General features: G+C 39.1%; 1 protein-coding gene across 1 annotated transcript; it reads left to right on the top strand.

The window, feature by feature from the left end:
• The first annotated feature begins 9733 nt into the window (after nt 1-9733).
• CALHM4 (calcium homeostasis modulator family member 4) lies at nt 9734-17775 on the top strand. The gene is given in 2 exon segments (NM_001101133.1): nt 9734-10320; nt 14674-17775. Coding segments are annotated over 2 exon segments (951 nt in total). The 5' UTR covers nt 9734-9762; the 3' UTR covers nt 15067-17775.
• Nucleotides 17776-19764: the final 1989 nt, after the last annotated feature.

Here is a 19764-nt window from a genome sequence, read left to right as displayed (position 1 = left end):
TGTGCCTGGCAGGTGAAGAAGGTTCACCGATCTTTGTCTTTTCGTATTGCTTCTGTAGCTCCTCCTTGCTCTGAGACACGGGTGCTACTTCTGCACTCTACAGCTTTTGCTCTCTGCTGAACTGGAGAGGAAAAGAATCATAAATAGGACTGTCTTATAGCCAAGTACAGTGCCAGCAATCAAATACTGCTTCACTTGTAGGGACGAGTTGTAAACTAAAGACATAAAAGCTGAGAGTGAAAAGTCAGACCAGAAGCACCAGCTACTGAGAATTCTTTGGCCCAAGGGAGTATAAGAGTGGTGTTTTGTTCTCATGCCAAAGCATTGTTTTAAAATCACAAACATAAACCTTCACAATCCAAGATAGATCTAAATGTTAGCATTATTCAGTCTTTGTATTGATTGTGGTGTGGATTCGAGAAAGGATCAGCAATTTATAGACACTAAATCCTGGATTCAAACCTAATCGACAACTCTAATGGGTTTCATTTTATCCCCCAAATAATAAGTATGAAAGATCCCCACTTAGTGTGATTACAAATCCAAATTTGGTAACTTTCTTTTTCATAAGCAGCCATTTAAGGTGTGATAGAATTTGGGTGATAATATTTTCTTACAAAACTATTGCTCAAAATGCATGTTCTACAGTTTAATAATGTATAATGATTCTGGCAGAGAAAACAAGCCCTTAGCTTTCTTTTGAAAGTACCTAATATATTAGCTATTGAAGGCTGTTTTATTTACGCAGAAGTAGAGATACCTCAAGTTAAAAACAAGAAACCTTCTCATCTTGACAACTGCAGGGTTCAGAGGATCAAAACTCTTCCAGAAATAGAAGCATAAAATTCAATTTGAGAAAGTAGTTCTCTATTTCTTACAGCCTGAGTCGATTAGTCTTATGTGTTCTGGAAAATTCTTGCTATGTAGTGACAGACTACTGACTACTTTGGAGAACAGTGTGACTTAGTTCAAAGAGCCTAGGAGGCTTTGGAAGGCTCAGGCTTAGCTGCGTTTCTATAATTTACTGGTTGTGTCACCATGGGCAAGGCATTTTATTGCTATTTGGATCTGTTTTCACATCTGGAAAATGGCAATAACAGTGCCCACCTCACAAAAGAGTTGTATCAAGGAAATGATGTGTGCTACAAACCGACTCTTGGCGACCCCATGTGCTGTAGCCCACCAGGCTCCTCTGTCCATGGGATTCTCCAGGCAAGAATACTGGAGTGGACTGCCGTTTCCTTCTCCATTATCATGTACTATACAAACATGAATTACTGTAGATGGTTTTTGTAGGTGATGTATCAAATGGTATGCTCCAATACTTAAGGTATTTCTATTAGTGCTTTTCTTCCAAGATACCATTATCAGGAAGAGCAGTTTTGCTGGGTTGGGAAGTGTGGGACTTTTCAGTAGCAGATTTTAATAACATCTTATGTTTATATAAACTGTACAGTTTACAACCTGTTTTTCATTTTCTTTGGTGGTGGTGGTTGTCATTAAGTTGTGTCTGACTCTTGTGACTCCATGGACTATAGCCTGCCAGACTCCTCTATCCTTGTGATTTCCCAGGCAAGAATACCGGAGTGGATTGCCATTTCCTTCTACAGGGGATCTTCCAACCTAGGAATTGAACTCACATCTCCTGTGTCTCCTGCATTGGCACACTAAGCCATTTGGTCTCATTTTAATTTAATTACACCCTTGAAGTATTCAGTACTGTAATCATGACCATTTTAAAGGATAGAAATCTAAAAGTCAGAGCTTAAGAAATTTGTTGAAGGTTAGCTGGAGAATTAAGAAATTTGTTCAAGATTAGCTGATACTGAAGCTGAAGCTCCAATATTTTGGCCACCTGATGTGACGAGCTGACTCATTAGAAAAGACCCTGATGCTGGAAAAGACTGAAAGCAGGAGAAGGGGATGACAGAGAATGAGATGGTTGGATGGCATTACCGACTCAATGCACATGGGTTTGAGCGCGCTCTGGGAGCTGGTGATGGACAAGGAAGCCTGGCGTGCTGCAGTCCATACAGTCATAAAGAGTCGGACATGACTGAGTGACTGAACAACAACAAGCTGGAAAGTGGGTAACAAAGAGGAATTTGCACTAAATCTGCTGACTCCAAATCAGCAATGTCTTTTTTTATTTCCACTGCTCATATGCTACTTACGTTAGAGCAAAATATTTTAGAGGTCGACTCACAAAATCTCAGAAGGTATGCTGACAGTATGTTGCAGGGCCCAATTTGGGGATAATTCTGGGTTCTAGATGAAAGATCCAGAGAAAGACAGAAAAAGTCTGTGTACTTGGTGGGAGGCGAATGATGATACAGGAACTGATTTCACTAAACTAATGCTGTGGTGACATCAGGGCCACTGTGAGAATTCAGGACATCCTAGATTCATTAGAAAAAGCCAGGACTTCCCTAGTGATCCAGTGGGTAAGAATCCACCTACCAATGAAGGGCACTCAGGTTCAATCCCTGGTCTGGAAAGATTTCATATGCCAAGGAGCAACTAAAGCCTATGTGCTACAAGTCCCCCAGTCCCCGCCTCCCATCACCCCCACCCCCAGAGGATGCTCCACACAAGAGAAGCTGCCATAAAGGGAACCCACTGAAAAGAAGAGTAGCTCCTGCTTGCAGAAACTGGAGAAAGCCCGTGAGCAGCAATGAAGACCCAAAGCAACTAAAAATGAAGAAAGAAAGAAAGAAAACCCCAGCTCTTTCCCAGATGGTTGGGTCTCCCCGCTCTCCCTCCCCTGCAGCCAGGACCACGGGGCTTAAGTTAGGAACCCCTGCCTGGCGGGCCTGTGCAAAAACATAACTGACTCAAGCACAGCTCTGGTGTTCAGACCATGAAATCTACTTGCCTCTAGTAGCTCTTCAGATCAGAGTGAGCCTTGCATTCCCCAGGCTCTTTCTTTTTTATGTAAAACCATCCTTCACTTAAATAGAGAGGGAGGCACAGAGATTGTGTTTCAAACAGGTTGTTGTTGTTTAGTCGCTAAGTCAGCTCAGACTCTTTGACGACCCCCTGGGTTGTATGATTCTACTTTTCTGCCTTGGCAGCAAATTAGGAAGATGAATCATTTCAAAATAATGCAGGAGAGGAAAGTTTCCCTCTTTCGTTAAGTATTTTTTCTGTAACTGAGGACTGAATTTGGAGCCTGGGTTGGAAAAATGACACATTCATCAGTCTCATCTTATCTGCACAGCAGCCGATCACCACAAGTAAGTGGTGAACTTACTTGTTCACCAAGTAAGGCCACCTCCTATACCGGCCTTTGAAGAATTCCCCAGGCAGCTGAGTCGAGAACTGGGGAGATGCACAGAGGACACCTACTGATGTGTCAGCAGTCGGTTTACTATCTGACCTCATCCACAAACTCTCAGACAAGGCAAAGCCACTTCCAAATACTATAACATCTGAGCCAGGGGCTTGTTATCTTTTTGCAGCTTCTTTTTCTATTTAAGCCTGCTTCTGGTGTTTAAGTGAATTTCTTTACGTAAAATCAGTGTTAATTTACTCAGCATCCCTACCCCTCTGAGGACAGCGCTGTCTCTCAGACCTGATTCCCCACACCGGTGTTACGAGTGTGTGCTCTGTGAATGAGCTAGGGTATCCCTGCCAAGGGGTAGATGCTTTACGTTGGCTAGACTGGCAATGGGCTTCCCTGTGGCTTAGATGGTAAAGAATCTGCCTGCAATGCAGGAGACCTGGGTTCGATCCCTGGGTTGAAAAGATACCCTGGAGAAGGAAATGGCAATCCACTCCAATATTCTTGCCTGGAGAATCCCATGGACAGAAGAGCTGGGCAGGCCACAGTCCATGGGGTCGCAAAGAGTCAGATATGACTGAGCCGTTAATACATTCACTTTCATTCAGACAGGCAACAGCAGACTAACAAGGACACCATTTGGCTATAAAGCCCCAAAGAAAATTATTATCCATGGATGTGACCATTCATGATCATTGACAAAGTATGTGCTGGTACTGCAGACAGAGTCAATTCTTTCAATAGTAAATGAAAATAAATACTTAAGAATCTGTAATCAACAAATTTCTTTACAGCAAGTCTTTGACACTTCAATAATGACTTCTAATCAATGTTCCTTGAAAGAGTGGCCTACAATTTCCTTCTCCACTTCCATATACTCTATTAAATGGAGTTTTAAAACATTATATTATAAACATAAGGAAGATGTAGTACTTACTACCAAGCTCTACTGAACAAGTTGCTGTATGTAATTCAGTTTTTGTTTTAAGCATTAAAGCAATACTGATACAGTTGAAATATTCTGTACCCTTCTTAATCTTATTCTTTCCTCCTCCGTGGTCACCACTACCTCAAACTTGATATTTGTGATTTCTGTACATGTTTCTAGATTCTACAGATGTCAGTAACCACAAAGAATACATAACATTATTTTATTTTAAAACTTACAGAGTGTAACATGCTGCAGATATCATACAGCTTGCATTCTTAAAAATTATTGAAGCTTTATCTCTATTCATACTGTTCATTCTAGTTTACTTATTTTTCACAGAGGCTCCGCAAACTTCTTCTATAAAAGGCTGGATAGTAAACATTTTCAGTTTTAAGGCCACACAGACTCTTGTCACAAACTACTCAACTCTGCTCAGGTGGTGGGAAAGCAGTTAGACAATTAGGAACCAGTGTGGATACGTGCTAATAAAACTTTATAAACACTCAGATTTGGATTTCACGTAGTTTTCACACGTCACAAAATACTGAAAAAAATTCAAACCATTAAAAAAAATTATTATTGGTTTAAAAGCTTACAAAGCAGGCAGTGGGTCAGTTTGGTCCCTGAATTATATATAGGTTACCAACTCCTACTCTATACCGTTCTTTTACCATGGTTTCTCAACTTGTATCCTTGTTATTAGACATTAATGCTGAAATTTCCTTTTGTGATCTTGTATACGATCAGTATGTTTTAGCAAGTGATTTATAGAGAACTTATAAAAATAGTGCATTCTCTATTTTTAGGGTATGGAATACTAGATGTTAGACAAAGCTCGCTAATTTTGTTATTCCGTATCTTTTATATCCTTTCAATGTTTATCTCCTAATGTTTCTTTGATCACTTCTAATATGTTAAAAATCTCTTTGATTATAAGAATTTCTCCTTATAATTTGATATTTTTGCTTTATATATTTCAGTAATACAGTCATAGACAAGTTGGTGACTGTCCTATCTCATAATGGATCATTCCTTTCTTATGATTGAGTCTTCAAAATTAGCCCTTTTGACACTTTTTTGCCTTTAGCTCACTTTTACAAGCAACAGTTAGAACTGGACATGGAACAACAGACTGGTTCCAAATAGGAAAAGGAGTACGTCAAGGCTGTATATTGTCACCCTGCTTATTTAACTTCTATGTAGAGTACATCATGAGAAACGCTGGGCTGGAAGAAGCACAAGCTGGAATCAAGACTGCCGGGAGAAATATCAATAACCTCAGATATGCAGATGACACCACCTTTATGGCAGAAAGTGAAGAGGAACTAAAAAGCCTCTTGATGAAGGTGAAAGAGGAGAGTGAAAAAGTTGGCTTAAAACTCAACATTCAGAAAATGAAGATCATGGCATCTGGTCCCATCACTTCATGGCAAATAGATGGGGAAACAGTGGAAACAGTGTCAGACTTTATTTTTGGGGGCTCCAAAATCACTGCAGATGGTGACTGCAGCCATGAGATTAAAAGACGCTTACTTCTTGGAAGAAAAGTTATGACCAACCTAGACAGCATATTGAAAAGCAGAGACATTACTTTGCCACCAAAGGTCCATCTAGTCAAGGCTATGGTTTTCCCAGTGGTCATGTATGGATGTAAGAGTTGGACTGTGAAGAAAGCTGAGCGCCAAAGAATTGATGCTTTTGAACTGTGGTGTTGGAGAAGTCTCTTGAGAGTCCCTTGGGCTGCAAGGAGATCCAACCAGTCCATTCTGAAGGAGATCAGCTCTGGGATTTCTTTGGAAGGAATGATGCTGAAGCTGAAACTCCAGTACTTTGGCCACCTCATGTGAAGAGTTGACTCATTGGAAAAGACTCTGATGCTGGGAGGGATTAGGGGCAGGAGGAGAAGGGGATGACAGAGGATGAGATGGCTGGATGGCATCACTGACTCGATGGACTTGAGTCTGAGTGAACTCTGGGAGTTGGTGATGGACAGGGAGGCCTGGTGTGCTGCAATTCATGGGGTCACAAAGAGTCAGACACGACTGAGCGACTGAACTGAACTGAACTGAATGTTATTTCCAAGGGTATACATTTCAGCACCTTTAGTTTTCAAGCTTTGTGTGTTTTAAGGGTGTCACTTGTGAGTGGCATGACTCTATTTTTTAATCTCTGTAGATGCATTTACCCCAGCTCTGGTGTGGTAGTTAAAGGCATGTGCCAAACCACCTGAGTCCTGGTCCTGGCCCTTTCCCTCATCTCTGCATGGCCCTGTGCAATTTCCTTTATCTCTCCACAGTACACTTTTCTCATCTGTAAAGAAACTGAGGATAATATTAGTACCTCATCATAGGATTATTATGGAAATTAAATAAGATAATGTTCTTACCTGGCATGTAGTGAGCACTCAATAATTGTTAGCTATTTTAAAATGTTGTATGTGTGATTATTGTATGTGTTTGGTCTCATATCTACCATTATTTTCTGTTTTCTGATTACCATCCTTTTTCCTCTGTTTACTATTTCTTTTCCTATCATTATTCTCTTTTTATTTCCCTTTTTTCTGAGTGATCTATGCACTGTGTTTCTATTGTTAAATAATTATACTTAAGATTTTTACTGCTTTATTAAGATGTAAGTGATTTTACAGTTTGATGAGTTTTGACATATGTATACACCCTTGAAGCCATCAAATTAATCACCATAATTAATATACCCATCACTCCGGTTTTATAACTGTGTTTTCTTTGATTCTTTGTCTAATTTGCATCCATTAACTGCACAGCCAATTTAACAGCTAAATAGTTTGTGTCTCCTGCGTGACCCAGAGTCTGTACTCTGACCCACCTTCTTATCTAACTCTCATACACCAAGCCAATATTTCCTCTGCTGTTAATCAACCCAGGACCAGGTATTAGACAAATAGCAACATCCCCCATGCCCTGAAGCCCACCAGAATCATTTAAATTAGCCAGTTCTAAGCTCTTTCCCTTCACCTGCTTTGACTTTCCCACAGAAACCCCAGGGAACGCTCTGGCTTCGGCTTCCCCTCCTCCTTTTCTGCCTCCAGCCCAACCCGGTGCTTCCCCAAGTGGCCCTGCATGGACTGGTATGCCCCTTTCTCTTAATAAATGTAAGTAATAAAATTTCCTTTTGATGACATTGGCCTCTCTGTCATCACTGAGTCACCCCCATAAATTAAAATCGTGGTTCAAATTTATACATTCCCCCACAGGTCTTCCCACGCCCCTGGCAAACCCTCTCTTCTTATTTCTTCTCCTCCACTCTCTAGGTAAGCACTAGTTTGTTTTCTATCAGTAGAGGTTAATTAACGCTTTCGAGGATTTTATATAAATGTCATACATTATGTATTCTTTTGCCTGAATTCTTCCCTTTAGAAAATTATTTTTAATCAATTCTTGTTACTGTATATATTAATAGCTTATTCCTCATATTTTTCTGAGTAAATTTCCCTTACAGGGATATAAAACAGTCTGTGCATGGCTTTTGTGTTGTTTCCAGTTTGCAGCTATTGTAAATAAAGCTTGTGTCATCCATGTACAGGTTTTCGTGTGGACGTTTGCTTTCATTTCTCTTGAGTAAATAACCAGGAAGTAAGTTATGTTGTATGGGAGGTATATACAAGTAACTTTTAAGGAAACTGACAATTTTCAAAAGTGATTGTCTCATTTTACATTCCCAACGTGAGTGTATATGAGTTAGTTGCTCTACAGTCCTTACCGACAGTTGGTATGGAGTACCTTTTTAGTTTTTGCCATTACATCAGATATGTAGTGATATCTTACTATAACCATGGATTATCTTATTTGTATCTTTTGAAATAAAATGTGGTTATTTATAGAAATAACTAATAAATAAAGGAACTTTAAAAATATACTTGTACTCATCAGTATTTTTTGCTCCTATGTCTTTCCTTAGAGTTTATTTTTCTCCTTGCTGAAACATATCCTTTAATAATCCTCTTAATGAGGTTCTATGGGTGGTAAATTCCCTTAGTCTCTGTGTGCTGTCTTTGTTTTGCTCTATTTCAAATGATGGTTTAGCTGGTATTAAGAACTCTGAAGATATTGTCTTCTGGTCTCTATTGTTACTGAAGTGTGCTGTCAATATATTGCCACTTTTTGATAGGTTATCTTTTATTTTTGACAGCTTTTAAGACTTTATGTTTTTCACACTGTGCAGTTTTAATATGATGTGTCCAGTGTGAATTTATCTTTAGTGAAACTATTTGAAATAGATAACACTTTCCTGATGTGAGAACTTTCTTTGATTCTGCAAAATTCTCAGTTATTTCTCTTCAAATATTGTCTATTCCTTCATTTTCCCCCCCAGAACTCCTATTAGACAGGTCATGGAGTTGCTTAATCTGTTTTCTATTCCCTTTAACTGCTTTTTAAAATATACTCTTTTATTTCTTTGTCTTTTCATACTGCACTTTGGGTTAGTTCCTCAGCATTATGTTTCAATTCACTGATGATATATTTAACCAAGGCCAGCTGAGATTTATTTAAGAAGAGAAATTTGTATCTTATTCATTTTTTATAAGCCAAAGCAATATGGTTTTAAAAAGCCACTCTTTAAACAAAAAGCATTTGATGATTAAATATAGACATTTTATGTGTGATCATATAATTTCTTATCTATATGTATATAACTTTATTACCCAAATATATTTTCACATAACAAATGATACCATATTAACAAATTTGCAACTTAACTTTAAAGACAACACATTGTTACATTATGTTCTGTCAACACAAACATATTTTTATGCAAAGGTAGAGTGTTTTTGTTGTGATTTGACTTTAGGGGTACCCAGGTCTTGCTCGTATCTTTTGGGAAAACTTTTGGAATCTATATGGAAGAACTCTGAAATTACGGATGCTCCAGACAGCCCTACATTTCGATTGTTCTAGTATTAGATAACTTCCACGATTCTTTATGCTATAATTTTATGGTAACAAAATCTTGGACTAGTACAAGGGTAAGAATGTTCTGATTTTCTTCAGTACTGTATTTGCTGGTGCTAAGCATTTTGTGTCACACAAAGGAGCACATAGAAAGATGGCAGCAGTTTGCTTTGCAATCAAGTCATCCTCTTTCTAGTAGAAAGATATACTGAAGATGGAGAAGGAAATGGCACCCCACTCCAGTATTCTTGCCTGGAGAATCCCATGAACAGAGGAGCCTGGTGGGCTCTGGTCCATGGGGTCGCAAAGAGTCGGGCACGACTGAGCGACCTTACTTTACTTTACTTTACTTTACTTTACTATACTGAAGAAGTTTCCCCTGTTACTCAAGCCAGATGAATCTCTCCCTCAGGTCCCTCCGGCTGTACTCTGAAGTTCATTTATTAGCTCAGGATTCACAAAGTACACAAGGAAAGATGCTAGAATCCTTTAAACATGTAAGGATGTTGGGTCGCCTGACACAACCAGTTAAACCAGTAAGATCCCATAAAATGGTTATAGCTGGTGGAGTCTAATGATCAGAAAGGGCTACGAGCTGATTTGTGAAGGAGCTTCTCAAGATGAGCCCAGCTCTCGGGGACATTGTGTCTTCTCTGCAGAGAAGTGGAACATTTATCAACACTTTAATTGCTGCTTTGACTATCGGTGGGCAACAACTCTTCTCCTCTTTCACATTCAGTTGTCCCTGTCAGGTTGGGAAAAATTTCTACTATGGTTCTGCTTTTCTGATCATTCCTGCCTTAATCCTTCTGGTTGCCGGCTTTGCTCTGAGAAGCCAGACGTGGACAATCACCAGTGAATACTGCTGCAGCTGTGTCCCTCAGCTCCGGAGAATCAGCCTCCTGGAGCGCAAGCTGGCTTGCCTTCACTTCTTCAGCATCACCGGAAGGGCACTTGTTGCTCCATTAACGTGGCTGGCGGTGACCCTGCTGACAGGCACGTACTACGAATGTGCGGCAAGTGAATTCGCATCTGTGGACCATTACCGAGCGTTTGACAATATTAGTGCCGGCGAACAGCAAGAGATCCTAGCCAGGTTTCCATGCTGCAGACCAGTTCCACCCAATATGATCCTGGTCAGAGACGAAGTAGCTCTTCTACACAGATACCAGTCACAGGTAAGTTCTTGCTTTTTATTTTCAGCTCTGCTATCCTGTATTAACTGGCACGTCCCTGGTGGCTCTATGGTAAAGAATCTGCCTGCAGTGCAGGAGATGCGTGTTTGATCCCTGGGTAGGGAAGATCCCCTGGAGGAAGAAATGGCAGCCCACTCCAGTTGTTGCCTGGGAAGTCCCAAGAACAGAGGAGCCCGGCAGGCTGTAATCCATGGGGTCGCAAAAGAACTGAATAGGACTTAGCCACTGAACAACAGCAATCTCATGTTAACTACAATCACTGGAAACATTTTCCATTCCTGCTGCTTCTCATATTGTCTGATTATAGAACACAAACTGGATGCCACTCATCAGTTAGATTTCTACTGAGCAGCTGCATAAATATGGTTAGGATGTTGGGCTTTGGAGTGAGCAGACCTGCATTTGAGGCTTGCTTTACCATGTATTAACCTGCAAAACCTTAAGCAAGTTATCTAACTTATCCATGCTTCACTTTTCTCAGCTGTAAAATGGAGATATTGTTAATATGATCTGTCATATAGGGTTGGAGTGAGTAATAAACAAGTTAATGCATCTAAAGCACTCAGTACTGTGTTCAGAATCTATTATATATTAAAAACAAGGAATTTTCAGTTAAGTTGCTCACTTGTGTCTCTTTTTGACCCCATGGACTGCAGCATGCCAGGCTTTCCTGTCTATCACCAATGCCCAGAGATTGCTCAAACTCGTGTCCATTGAGTCAAGGACGCCATCCAACCATCTCATCCTCTGTCATCCCCTTCTCCTCCTGCCTTCAGTCTTTCCCAGTATCAGGGTCTTCTCCAGTGAGTCAGTTCTTCGCATCAGGTGGCCAAACTATTGGAGTTTCAGCTTCAGCATCAGTCCTTCCAATGAATATTCAGGACTGATTTCCTTTAGGATGGGCTGGTTGATCTCCTTGCAGTCCAAGGGACTCTCAACAGTCTTCATCAATACCACAGTTCAAAAGCATTAGTTCTTTGGCATTCGGCTTTCATTATGGTCCAACTCTCACATCCATACATGACTACTGGAAAAACCATAGCTTTGACTAGATGGACCTTTGTTGGCAAAATAATGTCCATGCTTTTTAATATGCTGTCTAGGTTGGTCATAACTTTTCTTCAACAAGGAATTTTAGATATTGTTATTAAAAATATTATTACTAAATCCCATCTTTCTGCATATATATTCTTCAATATGCATTCTTATATATTTAAATCACATCTAAAATTACAGGAGGCTTAATTATAATTAAAAATAAACACTGATGATAGTTCTAAATTTCGTGCCATTAGATAGGTTTGTGGGAGGGAGTGGAGTCAAGTGACGGGAAGGCCTAAACCTACTAGGTTTATATGTTGAATCTAAAGATGTAAAAGTACATTTTTGTCAGTACAGAAAGAATCATTGGTGTTCATCCCTGATTTCTCCCAGGGATTTGGGAGAAAAACGTATTTCAAATCACTGCAATGCCGTAAGAACAGATTCATGTTTTTTAATTTGCTTTTTATTTTATATTGCAGCATAGTTGATTTACAATGTTGTGTTAGTTTCAAGTATACAACAAAGTGATTCAGTTATACATACCCATCTATCTATGCTTTTATTATTTTTCAGATTATTTTCCCATATAGGTTATTATTGAATATTGAGAAAAACACATTAATTTTTAAACTACTTATTGCAAAGGCCTCTCTTGACCCATCACTTTTCAGTTATTAAAATTTAAAAGTGCTGATGATATTTAGTTGAAAAAATTACTGTCAACACAACAATATTGAAGTGTTACATATGCACCAGTTGAAACAAAATTAGAAATCTTATTAAGAAAGGATTTGTCTGAACCTATTTATACTGGCCTTAAATGTCAAGCAGAGGAGCTGTGAAAAGTGAAAAAATCAGTGGGACAATTTTGACTTTAAAAAATGTTCTTTCTTTAAAAAACTAAGGTTTAATACATAATGGTGAGATGTTCTTAAGGTCAAAATAAAACGTCTTGTCTCATGATACACAGACTTCTGTGAAAAGACAGTTTTATAACTCTGAGTACCATGAGCAAGTGGATTTTTTGATTTAGTGACAACACCACCAATATTTGGTTTTCCCTGGTGGCTCAGACAGCAAAGAACCTGCCTGCAATGCAGGAGACCAGGGTTCAATCCCTGGGTTGGGAATATCCCCTGGAAAAGGGAATGGCAACCCAGTCCAGTATTCTTGCCTGGAGTATTCCTTGTACAGAGGAGCCTGGTGGGCTATAGTCCATGGAGTCGCAGAGTTGGACACAACTAAGTGATATTTATTGACCGCTAATATTTATTGAGATGCTTATCCTATAGTGTACGAATACGTTATATCTTAATTCTAATCTTCATAATCCTAAGAGGTAGGTATAATCAACCTTATTTTATGGGTGAGGAAACTGAAACTCAAAGAGTTGATAACTTTCATAAGTTTATAGAGCTAATAAATGGCTTATCAAGCTAGCCAAAGACCAGGGGCTGTTTCTATTTGCCCTCCCACCTTCTACAGTTACCTCATACTCCAATCTCATTTGAGGAATATGTACTATCTTTCTGTCAGATAATTCTGGGTTGACCACCAGATCAAATTAAGCTTAAATCCTGTCTCTGCCTGTACCTTCTGGACATTTATTTCATCCCATTTCGATACCTTCTATACCCATGCCCAAATCATCTAACTGCAAATTGAATGATGAACCCTCCCTCTACCCCTGCTCCATGCACTGTCACCCATATAAAGTCCTTCAGTGATTTTCTACCAGCCTAAGCACAAATCCAGATTCTTGGCCTGACATACAATATCCTTCAATATGTGGCCCCTGACCATTTCCCCATATGATTCCTATGACTTTGTGAATTCAACTTCTTGGGGTTTTCCCAACTCTTCACATGCTTCTTCTTCTGACTTCTTCCCTAATTGGAATTCTCCTCAACCTCTTGCATCTGGTGAATTTGTCTTTAATAAATTAAGTTTGAGCCTCACCATCTCTCCTGGGAAGTGCTCCCTGACACTCTTCTCCTTTAAACAAGTTCATGTGTCTTCATTGTCCTTCCTTGGGCTTTGTGTTTACGCCTAACAAAACTATCCTATTTTACTGTATTTTTTTGGCTTTATATTTTGACTCCTTCTTTAGGCTTAAAGATTTGGAAAGAGAGAATATATCTAAAATTATCTGGATCTGTGTCCCAGGAACCAAGCAGTATGTACAACAGATGGTGGGAGGTCAACCTCGGGCTCAGTAAATGATAGCTGATGAATTAATGGGCATCTGTGATGACCTTTCCTCAACCATGCTGGCCTCTAATAAGTTAAATCATGACATGATGAGTATCACTTTGTAGGCTTCAGCCTCTCTAGAGTGAAGCTATCTTGCTGTGCACACACTGGTGATTCCAGGCCTGTTGGTGAATCACAAGCTGTGGAACAGACCTTCTCCATTTAGATTCTGGCTGCATACTGGTGGTTTCCCTAAATGTGTGCAGCCCATCTGTCTCACTCTACATAACAACCACTAAATATTGAAAAAAGAATAATGAAAAGAAAAAAAAAGGATTCTAAGCATAGAAAACAGTTATTTGTTATTTGTCAGTCTTTAAAAGTGGAAACTAAATAGTTGCAAATAAAATCTAGTTGACTTTCCTTTCAAAGTATATTTCAAAAACCAACCATAAAACTGGCCAGCAAAAGATTATTTGAAGGGAGAGGAAGATGAAAAGGAAAACAATAGGTGGTGCACATTTAAGGGCATGAGAGTCTGCTCATTAACTTTCTTCAGTCACAAAAAAATAAAAGGAAATAGTCATTTGGGAAGAAATGTCAGTGAATACTTGCTGGCACATCATTGAGCTTGGTAGCTTATAAAACTACCATTATCTATTATATCATAATTTTCATCACTATCATTATTAAATATTTATTAAGTGTCCAAAGAAATGTATAGGCCTACACCTGATGCTTAAACTAAAATAAAAAATGTGGTTTATGTCCCTTATGCAAAGATAATAGGCAGGTTATAATGTTTGCCACTTCCAGGACAGTATCTAGAACCCACTTCAAAATCTTTGGAAATTTCCCCAATCCAAAAATCCTTGGTAATCCCAAAGCCAAGTTGAAAATGGTTGGGCCTATATCCTGTGTCACACCTGCACCCAGGATCAAATGAATAGCACCTGTCAATATGCTAAAGACTAGAAAAGCAAATTTCTTACCCATATTTTAGTTCTCAGATTTGTGGGGATCCCTCCCATCATGGTTGTTTCTTGAATATTTAATATATTGATGCTTTCTGTTTTTCTTTTGAATGATTATGTGAAGATGCTGGGCTGGATTCTGATCACCTTGGCAACCATCACCGCCCTAGTCTCCTACTCTTTGGCGAGGTGCTGCTCACCCCTCACCTCCCTGCAGCACTGCTACTTTACCAACCACCTCCACAATGAGAGGGAGCTCTTTGAACAAGCCGCAGCGCAGCATTCCCGGCTCCTCATCCTGCAGCGTATAAAGAAGCTATTTGGCGTCATTCCCGGAAATGAAGATGTCAGACACATCCATATTCCTTCATGTCAGGACTGGAGAGAGATGTCAGTCCCCAGCTTTCTCTGCATGGGTAATGACGTGCAAGGTAACTACAGCTTCCTTGGAGGCAGGGTGGATGAAGATAATGAGGAAGGCAGATCAGGAGGTATTGAATTAAAACCTCAATCATAGCACCTTGCACAATTCAAATATTTTATTTTTATAAGGACAAAGTTTCCATGTAATCCCTTCATCTTTTTCTCTCTCTTCTGATATTTGTTTATGTCAGTTCATCTGAAATGCTATTTCCGAAATCAATTTATCTGATCATGGTAACAATTTCTCGTTTTGAAATTTCACTGATGGTCTTGTAGTGCATATATTGGCCTGATTTTTTTTTTTTACAAATATGAAAATTGTAGTCATATCAAAATTTGGATCCTAGTTTTGTTACTTAGTAGCTGTGCAAAAGTGAGTATCTTCGAGAGCTATTTTGTATCTGCATTCAGATAGCAGCTACTTCTGAGATTTGTGAGGACACATATGACAATTAAATATGATAATACAAGCTAAGTACTCAGCACAGTGCCTTTCATAAAATAAGTGCTCATAAATGTTATTTTTGCCCTTCCTCTTTGCATTGCTTGTCTTTTATCATTATTTTCGCCATTTCTAAGTTTTGTTTTTAAATTTTTCTCCCTCTGTATAATCCCCAGCGACTTTTCACTGCTTCTTCCTCTTTCCTCAAGCTTAAATATCTGATCTTTTGGGAATCAAGATTAAAAAAAAAAAACCTTTATAAATTGTTACCATGTAGGGGGGAAGCCCAGGCAAGAAGGTCTTGAGTCATCTTGCCATGCCCAAGGAAAGATGGACACATATTGTATCCTCACTGGTGTTATAAATGTTATTTGTGGCATCTCCATAGTGGAAACATTTTTACAGCTATGATATAGAAAGTTTATTCTAGAAAGTTCCCCCTGTGTTCCACTACCAGGACAGCATCTATGTCTTTTTGTTATCACACCTTTGTACTCAAAACCCATTTTAGGAAGGAAGGCTGTAAGCTATATTTGTATATCTATTACCTAAACTCTAAAAGGGAAGACCTACCTAAATTTTTACTTCTAATATTTGGCAGTTTTCTATTTTATCTTCATTATTTCTTATATATATATAGTCTCATGTCTGATTTTTGCCACATTCACTTGAACAACTGGTTCATTGGTCAAAATAAGCAAAGTGAGGGTTTTTCTTTATCTTTTAAGCAAAATAATGGCTACTTACTGGGCAATGGACCAACTTCCAGTAGTCAAGGTGACTTTCAAGATTCATTTTCAAGGAGACCAGAGAATCTGACCATCTAAAATGCAGTCGCTTACCTGGTAATCTTACAATCATGGAAGAGTCCATTTCGTGTGAAATTATGGGTCTTTCAAATTTAATAGAAACAATAAAGTTGAATATTAAGAAGACTATTTTTTTTTAACCAATAAGAGATACATATTATAGTAGTTTGCCAGGACAGGAGACCTGTTCCTCCCTCTCCATCACTTACTGAGCAAATTGGTTAGTCTCTCTGGAATTCAACTGTTGCATCTGTAGATTGGGATAGTGATACCTTATCTGCTGGAAGGGAAGGAACTGAACTAAATGAATTCTTGAGATCCTTTCTAAGTCTAATAAGATGTTTATACATATACAGGTGAATAAGTGTACAATCTTCTAGAGCGCTAGTAGCTTAGGTTGTTTCTATTAAAAGGAAAATATCACCAAGTTTGCTTCTGAGCTTTCCTCTCTAGACATTCACTGGCATTCTACTTTTAAAAAAATGTTAGTGTACTGATTTTTTCAAGTGGCCGAGAAAAGTTATTCCACTTATCTAATTCTGTATACAATTCTGATGTGACATGACAAGAGGGATCTTTAAAAAATGGAAGTAAGTTTGGAAGTAGGGTCTTGGTCTGCTCTGATATAAATGAGCTGTGTAATTATGGAATTGATGCTTTCGAACTGTGGTGCTGGAGAAGACTCTTGAGGGTCCCTTGGGCTGCAAGGAGATCAAACCAGTCAATCCTAAAGGAAATCAATCCTGAATATTCATTGGAAGGACTGATGCTGAAGCTCTGATACTTTGGGCACCTGATGCGAAGAGCTGACTCATTAGAAAAGACCCTGATACTGGGAAAGATTGAAGGCAGGAGGAGAAGGGGACGAGATGGTTGGATGGCATCACCCCCTCAATGGACATGAGTTTGAGCAAGCTCCAGGAGACGGTGAAGGACAGGGGAGCCAGTATGCTGCAGTCCATGGGGTCACAAAGAGTCAGACATGACTGAGTGACTGAACAACAACACATTATGGAAGGCCACCTCCACTTTGTTCTTTGGCATCTTCTCCAGCTCCAAATCCCATGGCTCTGAGACTCTTTGAAGTTTTTTTGTATTGGGATACACTAGTTAAAGTAACATATTATACCATGATCTGAGTTATTTTATTAGTTTTCAGGAAATATACTCTGATAGAATAATATACAGAAATTGGAATAAATACTCTAGTAAGATTTTCAGTTATCAAAATCAGAGTGTATGAGGTTAAAACTTTATATTATCAGAAAGAATAGTTGTTCCTATACTGACACCAGGAAAGTTTCTTTCCACTAAATTCTAGAAGTACTTTCTAAATCAAGCTGTTTCAGAGTATTGCATACAGTTTATCTTTTGGACCACTTTATCATGATCTTTCACTTTCGGTCAAAGGATTGTAAGTATTTTGGAACTCTTCTGTATAGCTTCAAAGGGTTTTATAGCATCTGTATGAACATTTAAAGGATAGTACGCATTCTTGAGTTTTATTGTATCTTATCTATTTCAAATTAAATTAAATTGCCAATTTTATTTATTTTTTTTTGGTCCAAGAATATTCTTCTGTTCCATAGCCAGTTGGACAAAACTTTTCCATTAAGAACATTGTGCTTCCTCTCCTTTATGCTTAATGGATTTATGTAAGTTTAAAACATATAATTAAAATCAATTATGTGCTAATATTACCTTACATTTTGCTACCAGGTGGTTTTGGATACTACATCAAATGCTGTGGCTTGGCATAAATACAGACTTGCTCATTTCTTACCTTCATCAGCTCCCACATCTGCCTCCCATAATCCAAGCTGCCTCCTTCCCAGGAGACAAATACAATTCCAATGTTTAGACGTGTTTTACCCTGCTTATTTATGCTTTCCAAAGCTGAACTGCAGAATAATACTTATACTCATCATCTTTGTCTTCTTTCTCTGTTCTCAGTCTCCAGTTCCATTAAAAAAATTCTAGCATGTGATTGTAATGCTGCTGCTAGGTCGCTTCAGTCGTGTCCGACTCCGTACGACTCCATATACGGCAGCCCACCAGGCTCCCCTGTCCCTGGGATTCTCCAGGCAAGAACACTGGAGTGGGTTGTCATTTCCTTCTCCAATGCATGAAAGTGAAAAGTGAAAGTGAAGTCGCTCAGTCGTGTCCGACTCTTAGCGACCCCATGGACTGCAGCTTACCAGGCTCCTCCGTCCATGGGATTTTTCAGGCAAGAGTACTGGAGTGGGTTGCCATTGCCTTCTCCGATGATTGTAATAAGAAACAACAATGTGATTTTACAAATTTTTCTTGCATTCTGTTTGTAGCACAAGGGGAAATCACATTAACCTTAAAACCTTGAAATATCACAACCAATCAGAGGCCTTCCAAATGCAAGACTCAGCAGCTATTTGCTACATCAAAATATATGGTTTAGAGTTTTCATTTTAGCTTCTAAACAAACCTACCAAAATTTGGCATAATTTTGGTTACTAAAGGAGTAGATGTTGGCAAGCTGTCCTTAGAGTAGACAGCTATACAATTGGCTCCGTGAGCTGTGGGGCACAGTTATAAATGTGACCTCTGGACCAAGGAGCAATGATGGTACTTTCAGAGAGACAAATTTCATTGTCCCTGACCCTGAATTACTCTTCTGTTCAGTTCAGTTCAATCGCTCAGTCGTGTTGGCCTCTTTGCGACCTCATAGACTCAGCACGGACTCAGTCTCAGCATGCCGGGCTTCCCTGTCCATCACCAAATCCTGGAGCTTGCTCAAACTCAAACCACCAAGCACAATTAAACTCTAATCTCAGTACACTGCTGCTGCTGCTGCTGCAGCCGCTAAGTCACTTCTGTAGTGTCCGACTCACTAGAACGTCAGAAATGTTTTTCAAGTTTTGTTTCCTCTGCTGCCCTCTCATGGTATAGACAGATGGCTGCACTCAAGTATAGTGGTGGCCACAGCAGCCACTGTAAAAGGAATTCTTTTGTTGTTGCTTAGTCACTAAGTTGTATCTGACTCTTTTGAGAGCCCATAGGCTACAGCCCACCAGGATCCCCGTCCATGGGATTTCCTGGGCAAGAATACTGGAGTGGGTTGCCATTTTCTTCCCCAGGATATCTTTGTGACCCAGGGATCAAACCTGCATCTCCTGCATTGCAGGCAGATTCTTTACCCTTGAGCCATCTGGGACGCCCAAAAGAATTCTTACTATTTATGTATTATGAAGCTAATTTAAACAAATGACCCCATTCTTTCTTTACAGCAAAATGGTAGAGTCACATATTAGAAAATGAATTGCTGAAATGACATTAATGACATAGAGAATGTGAAGGAATTCTGAGTGGTGTAAATTCTTATATGAATAAAATGCTTTCTTAAGATATAATTATTTTTATTTGGTAACTGGTGAATCATTGTTCATAATTTGCATCCAGTCTTATTTGACCCAAATAAAATAAGTTCTCCCATTTTATGGATGAGGTAGACTGAGATAGAGAAGTCAAGCAGTTTGCTAAAGTTCCCTGCTAGTCTGACTTTTGA

The sequence above is a fragment of the Bos taurus genome, chromosome 9, assembly GCF_002263795.3.
Source record: "Bos taurus isolate L1 Dominette 01449 registration number 42190680 breed Hereford chromosome 9, ARS-UCD2.0, whole genome shotgun sequence".
Taxonomy (NCBI): domain Eukaryota; kingdom Metazoa; phylum Chordata; class Mammalia; order Artiodactyla; family Bovidae; genus Bos; species Bos taurus.
This window is presented reverse-complemented; position numbering and strand designations above follow the sequence as displayed.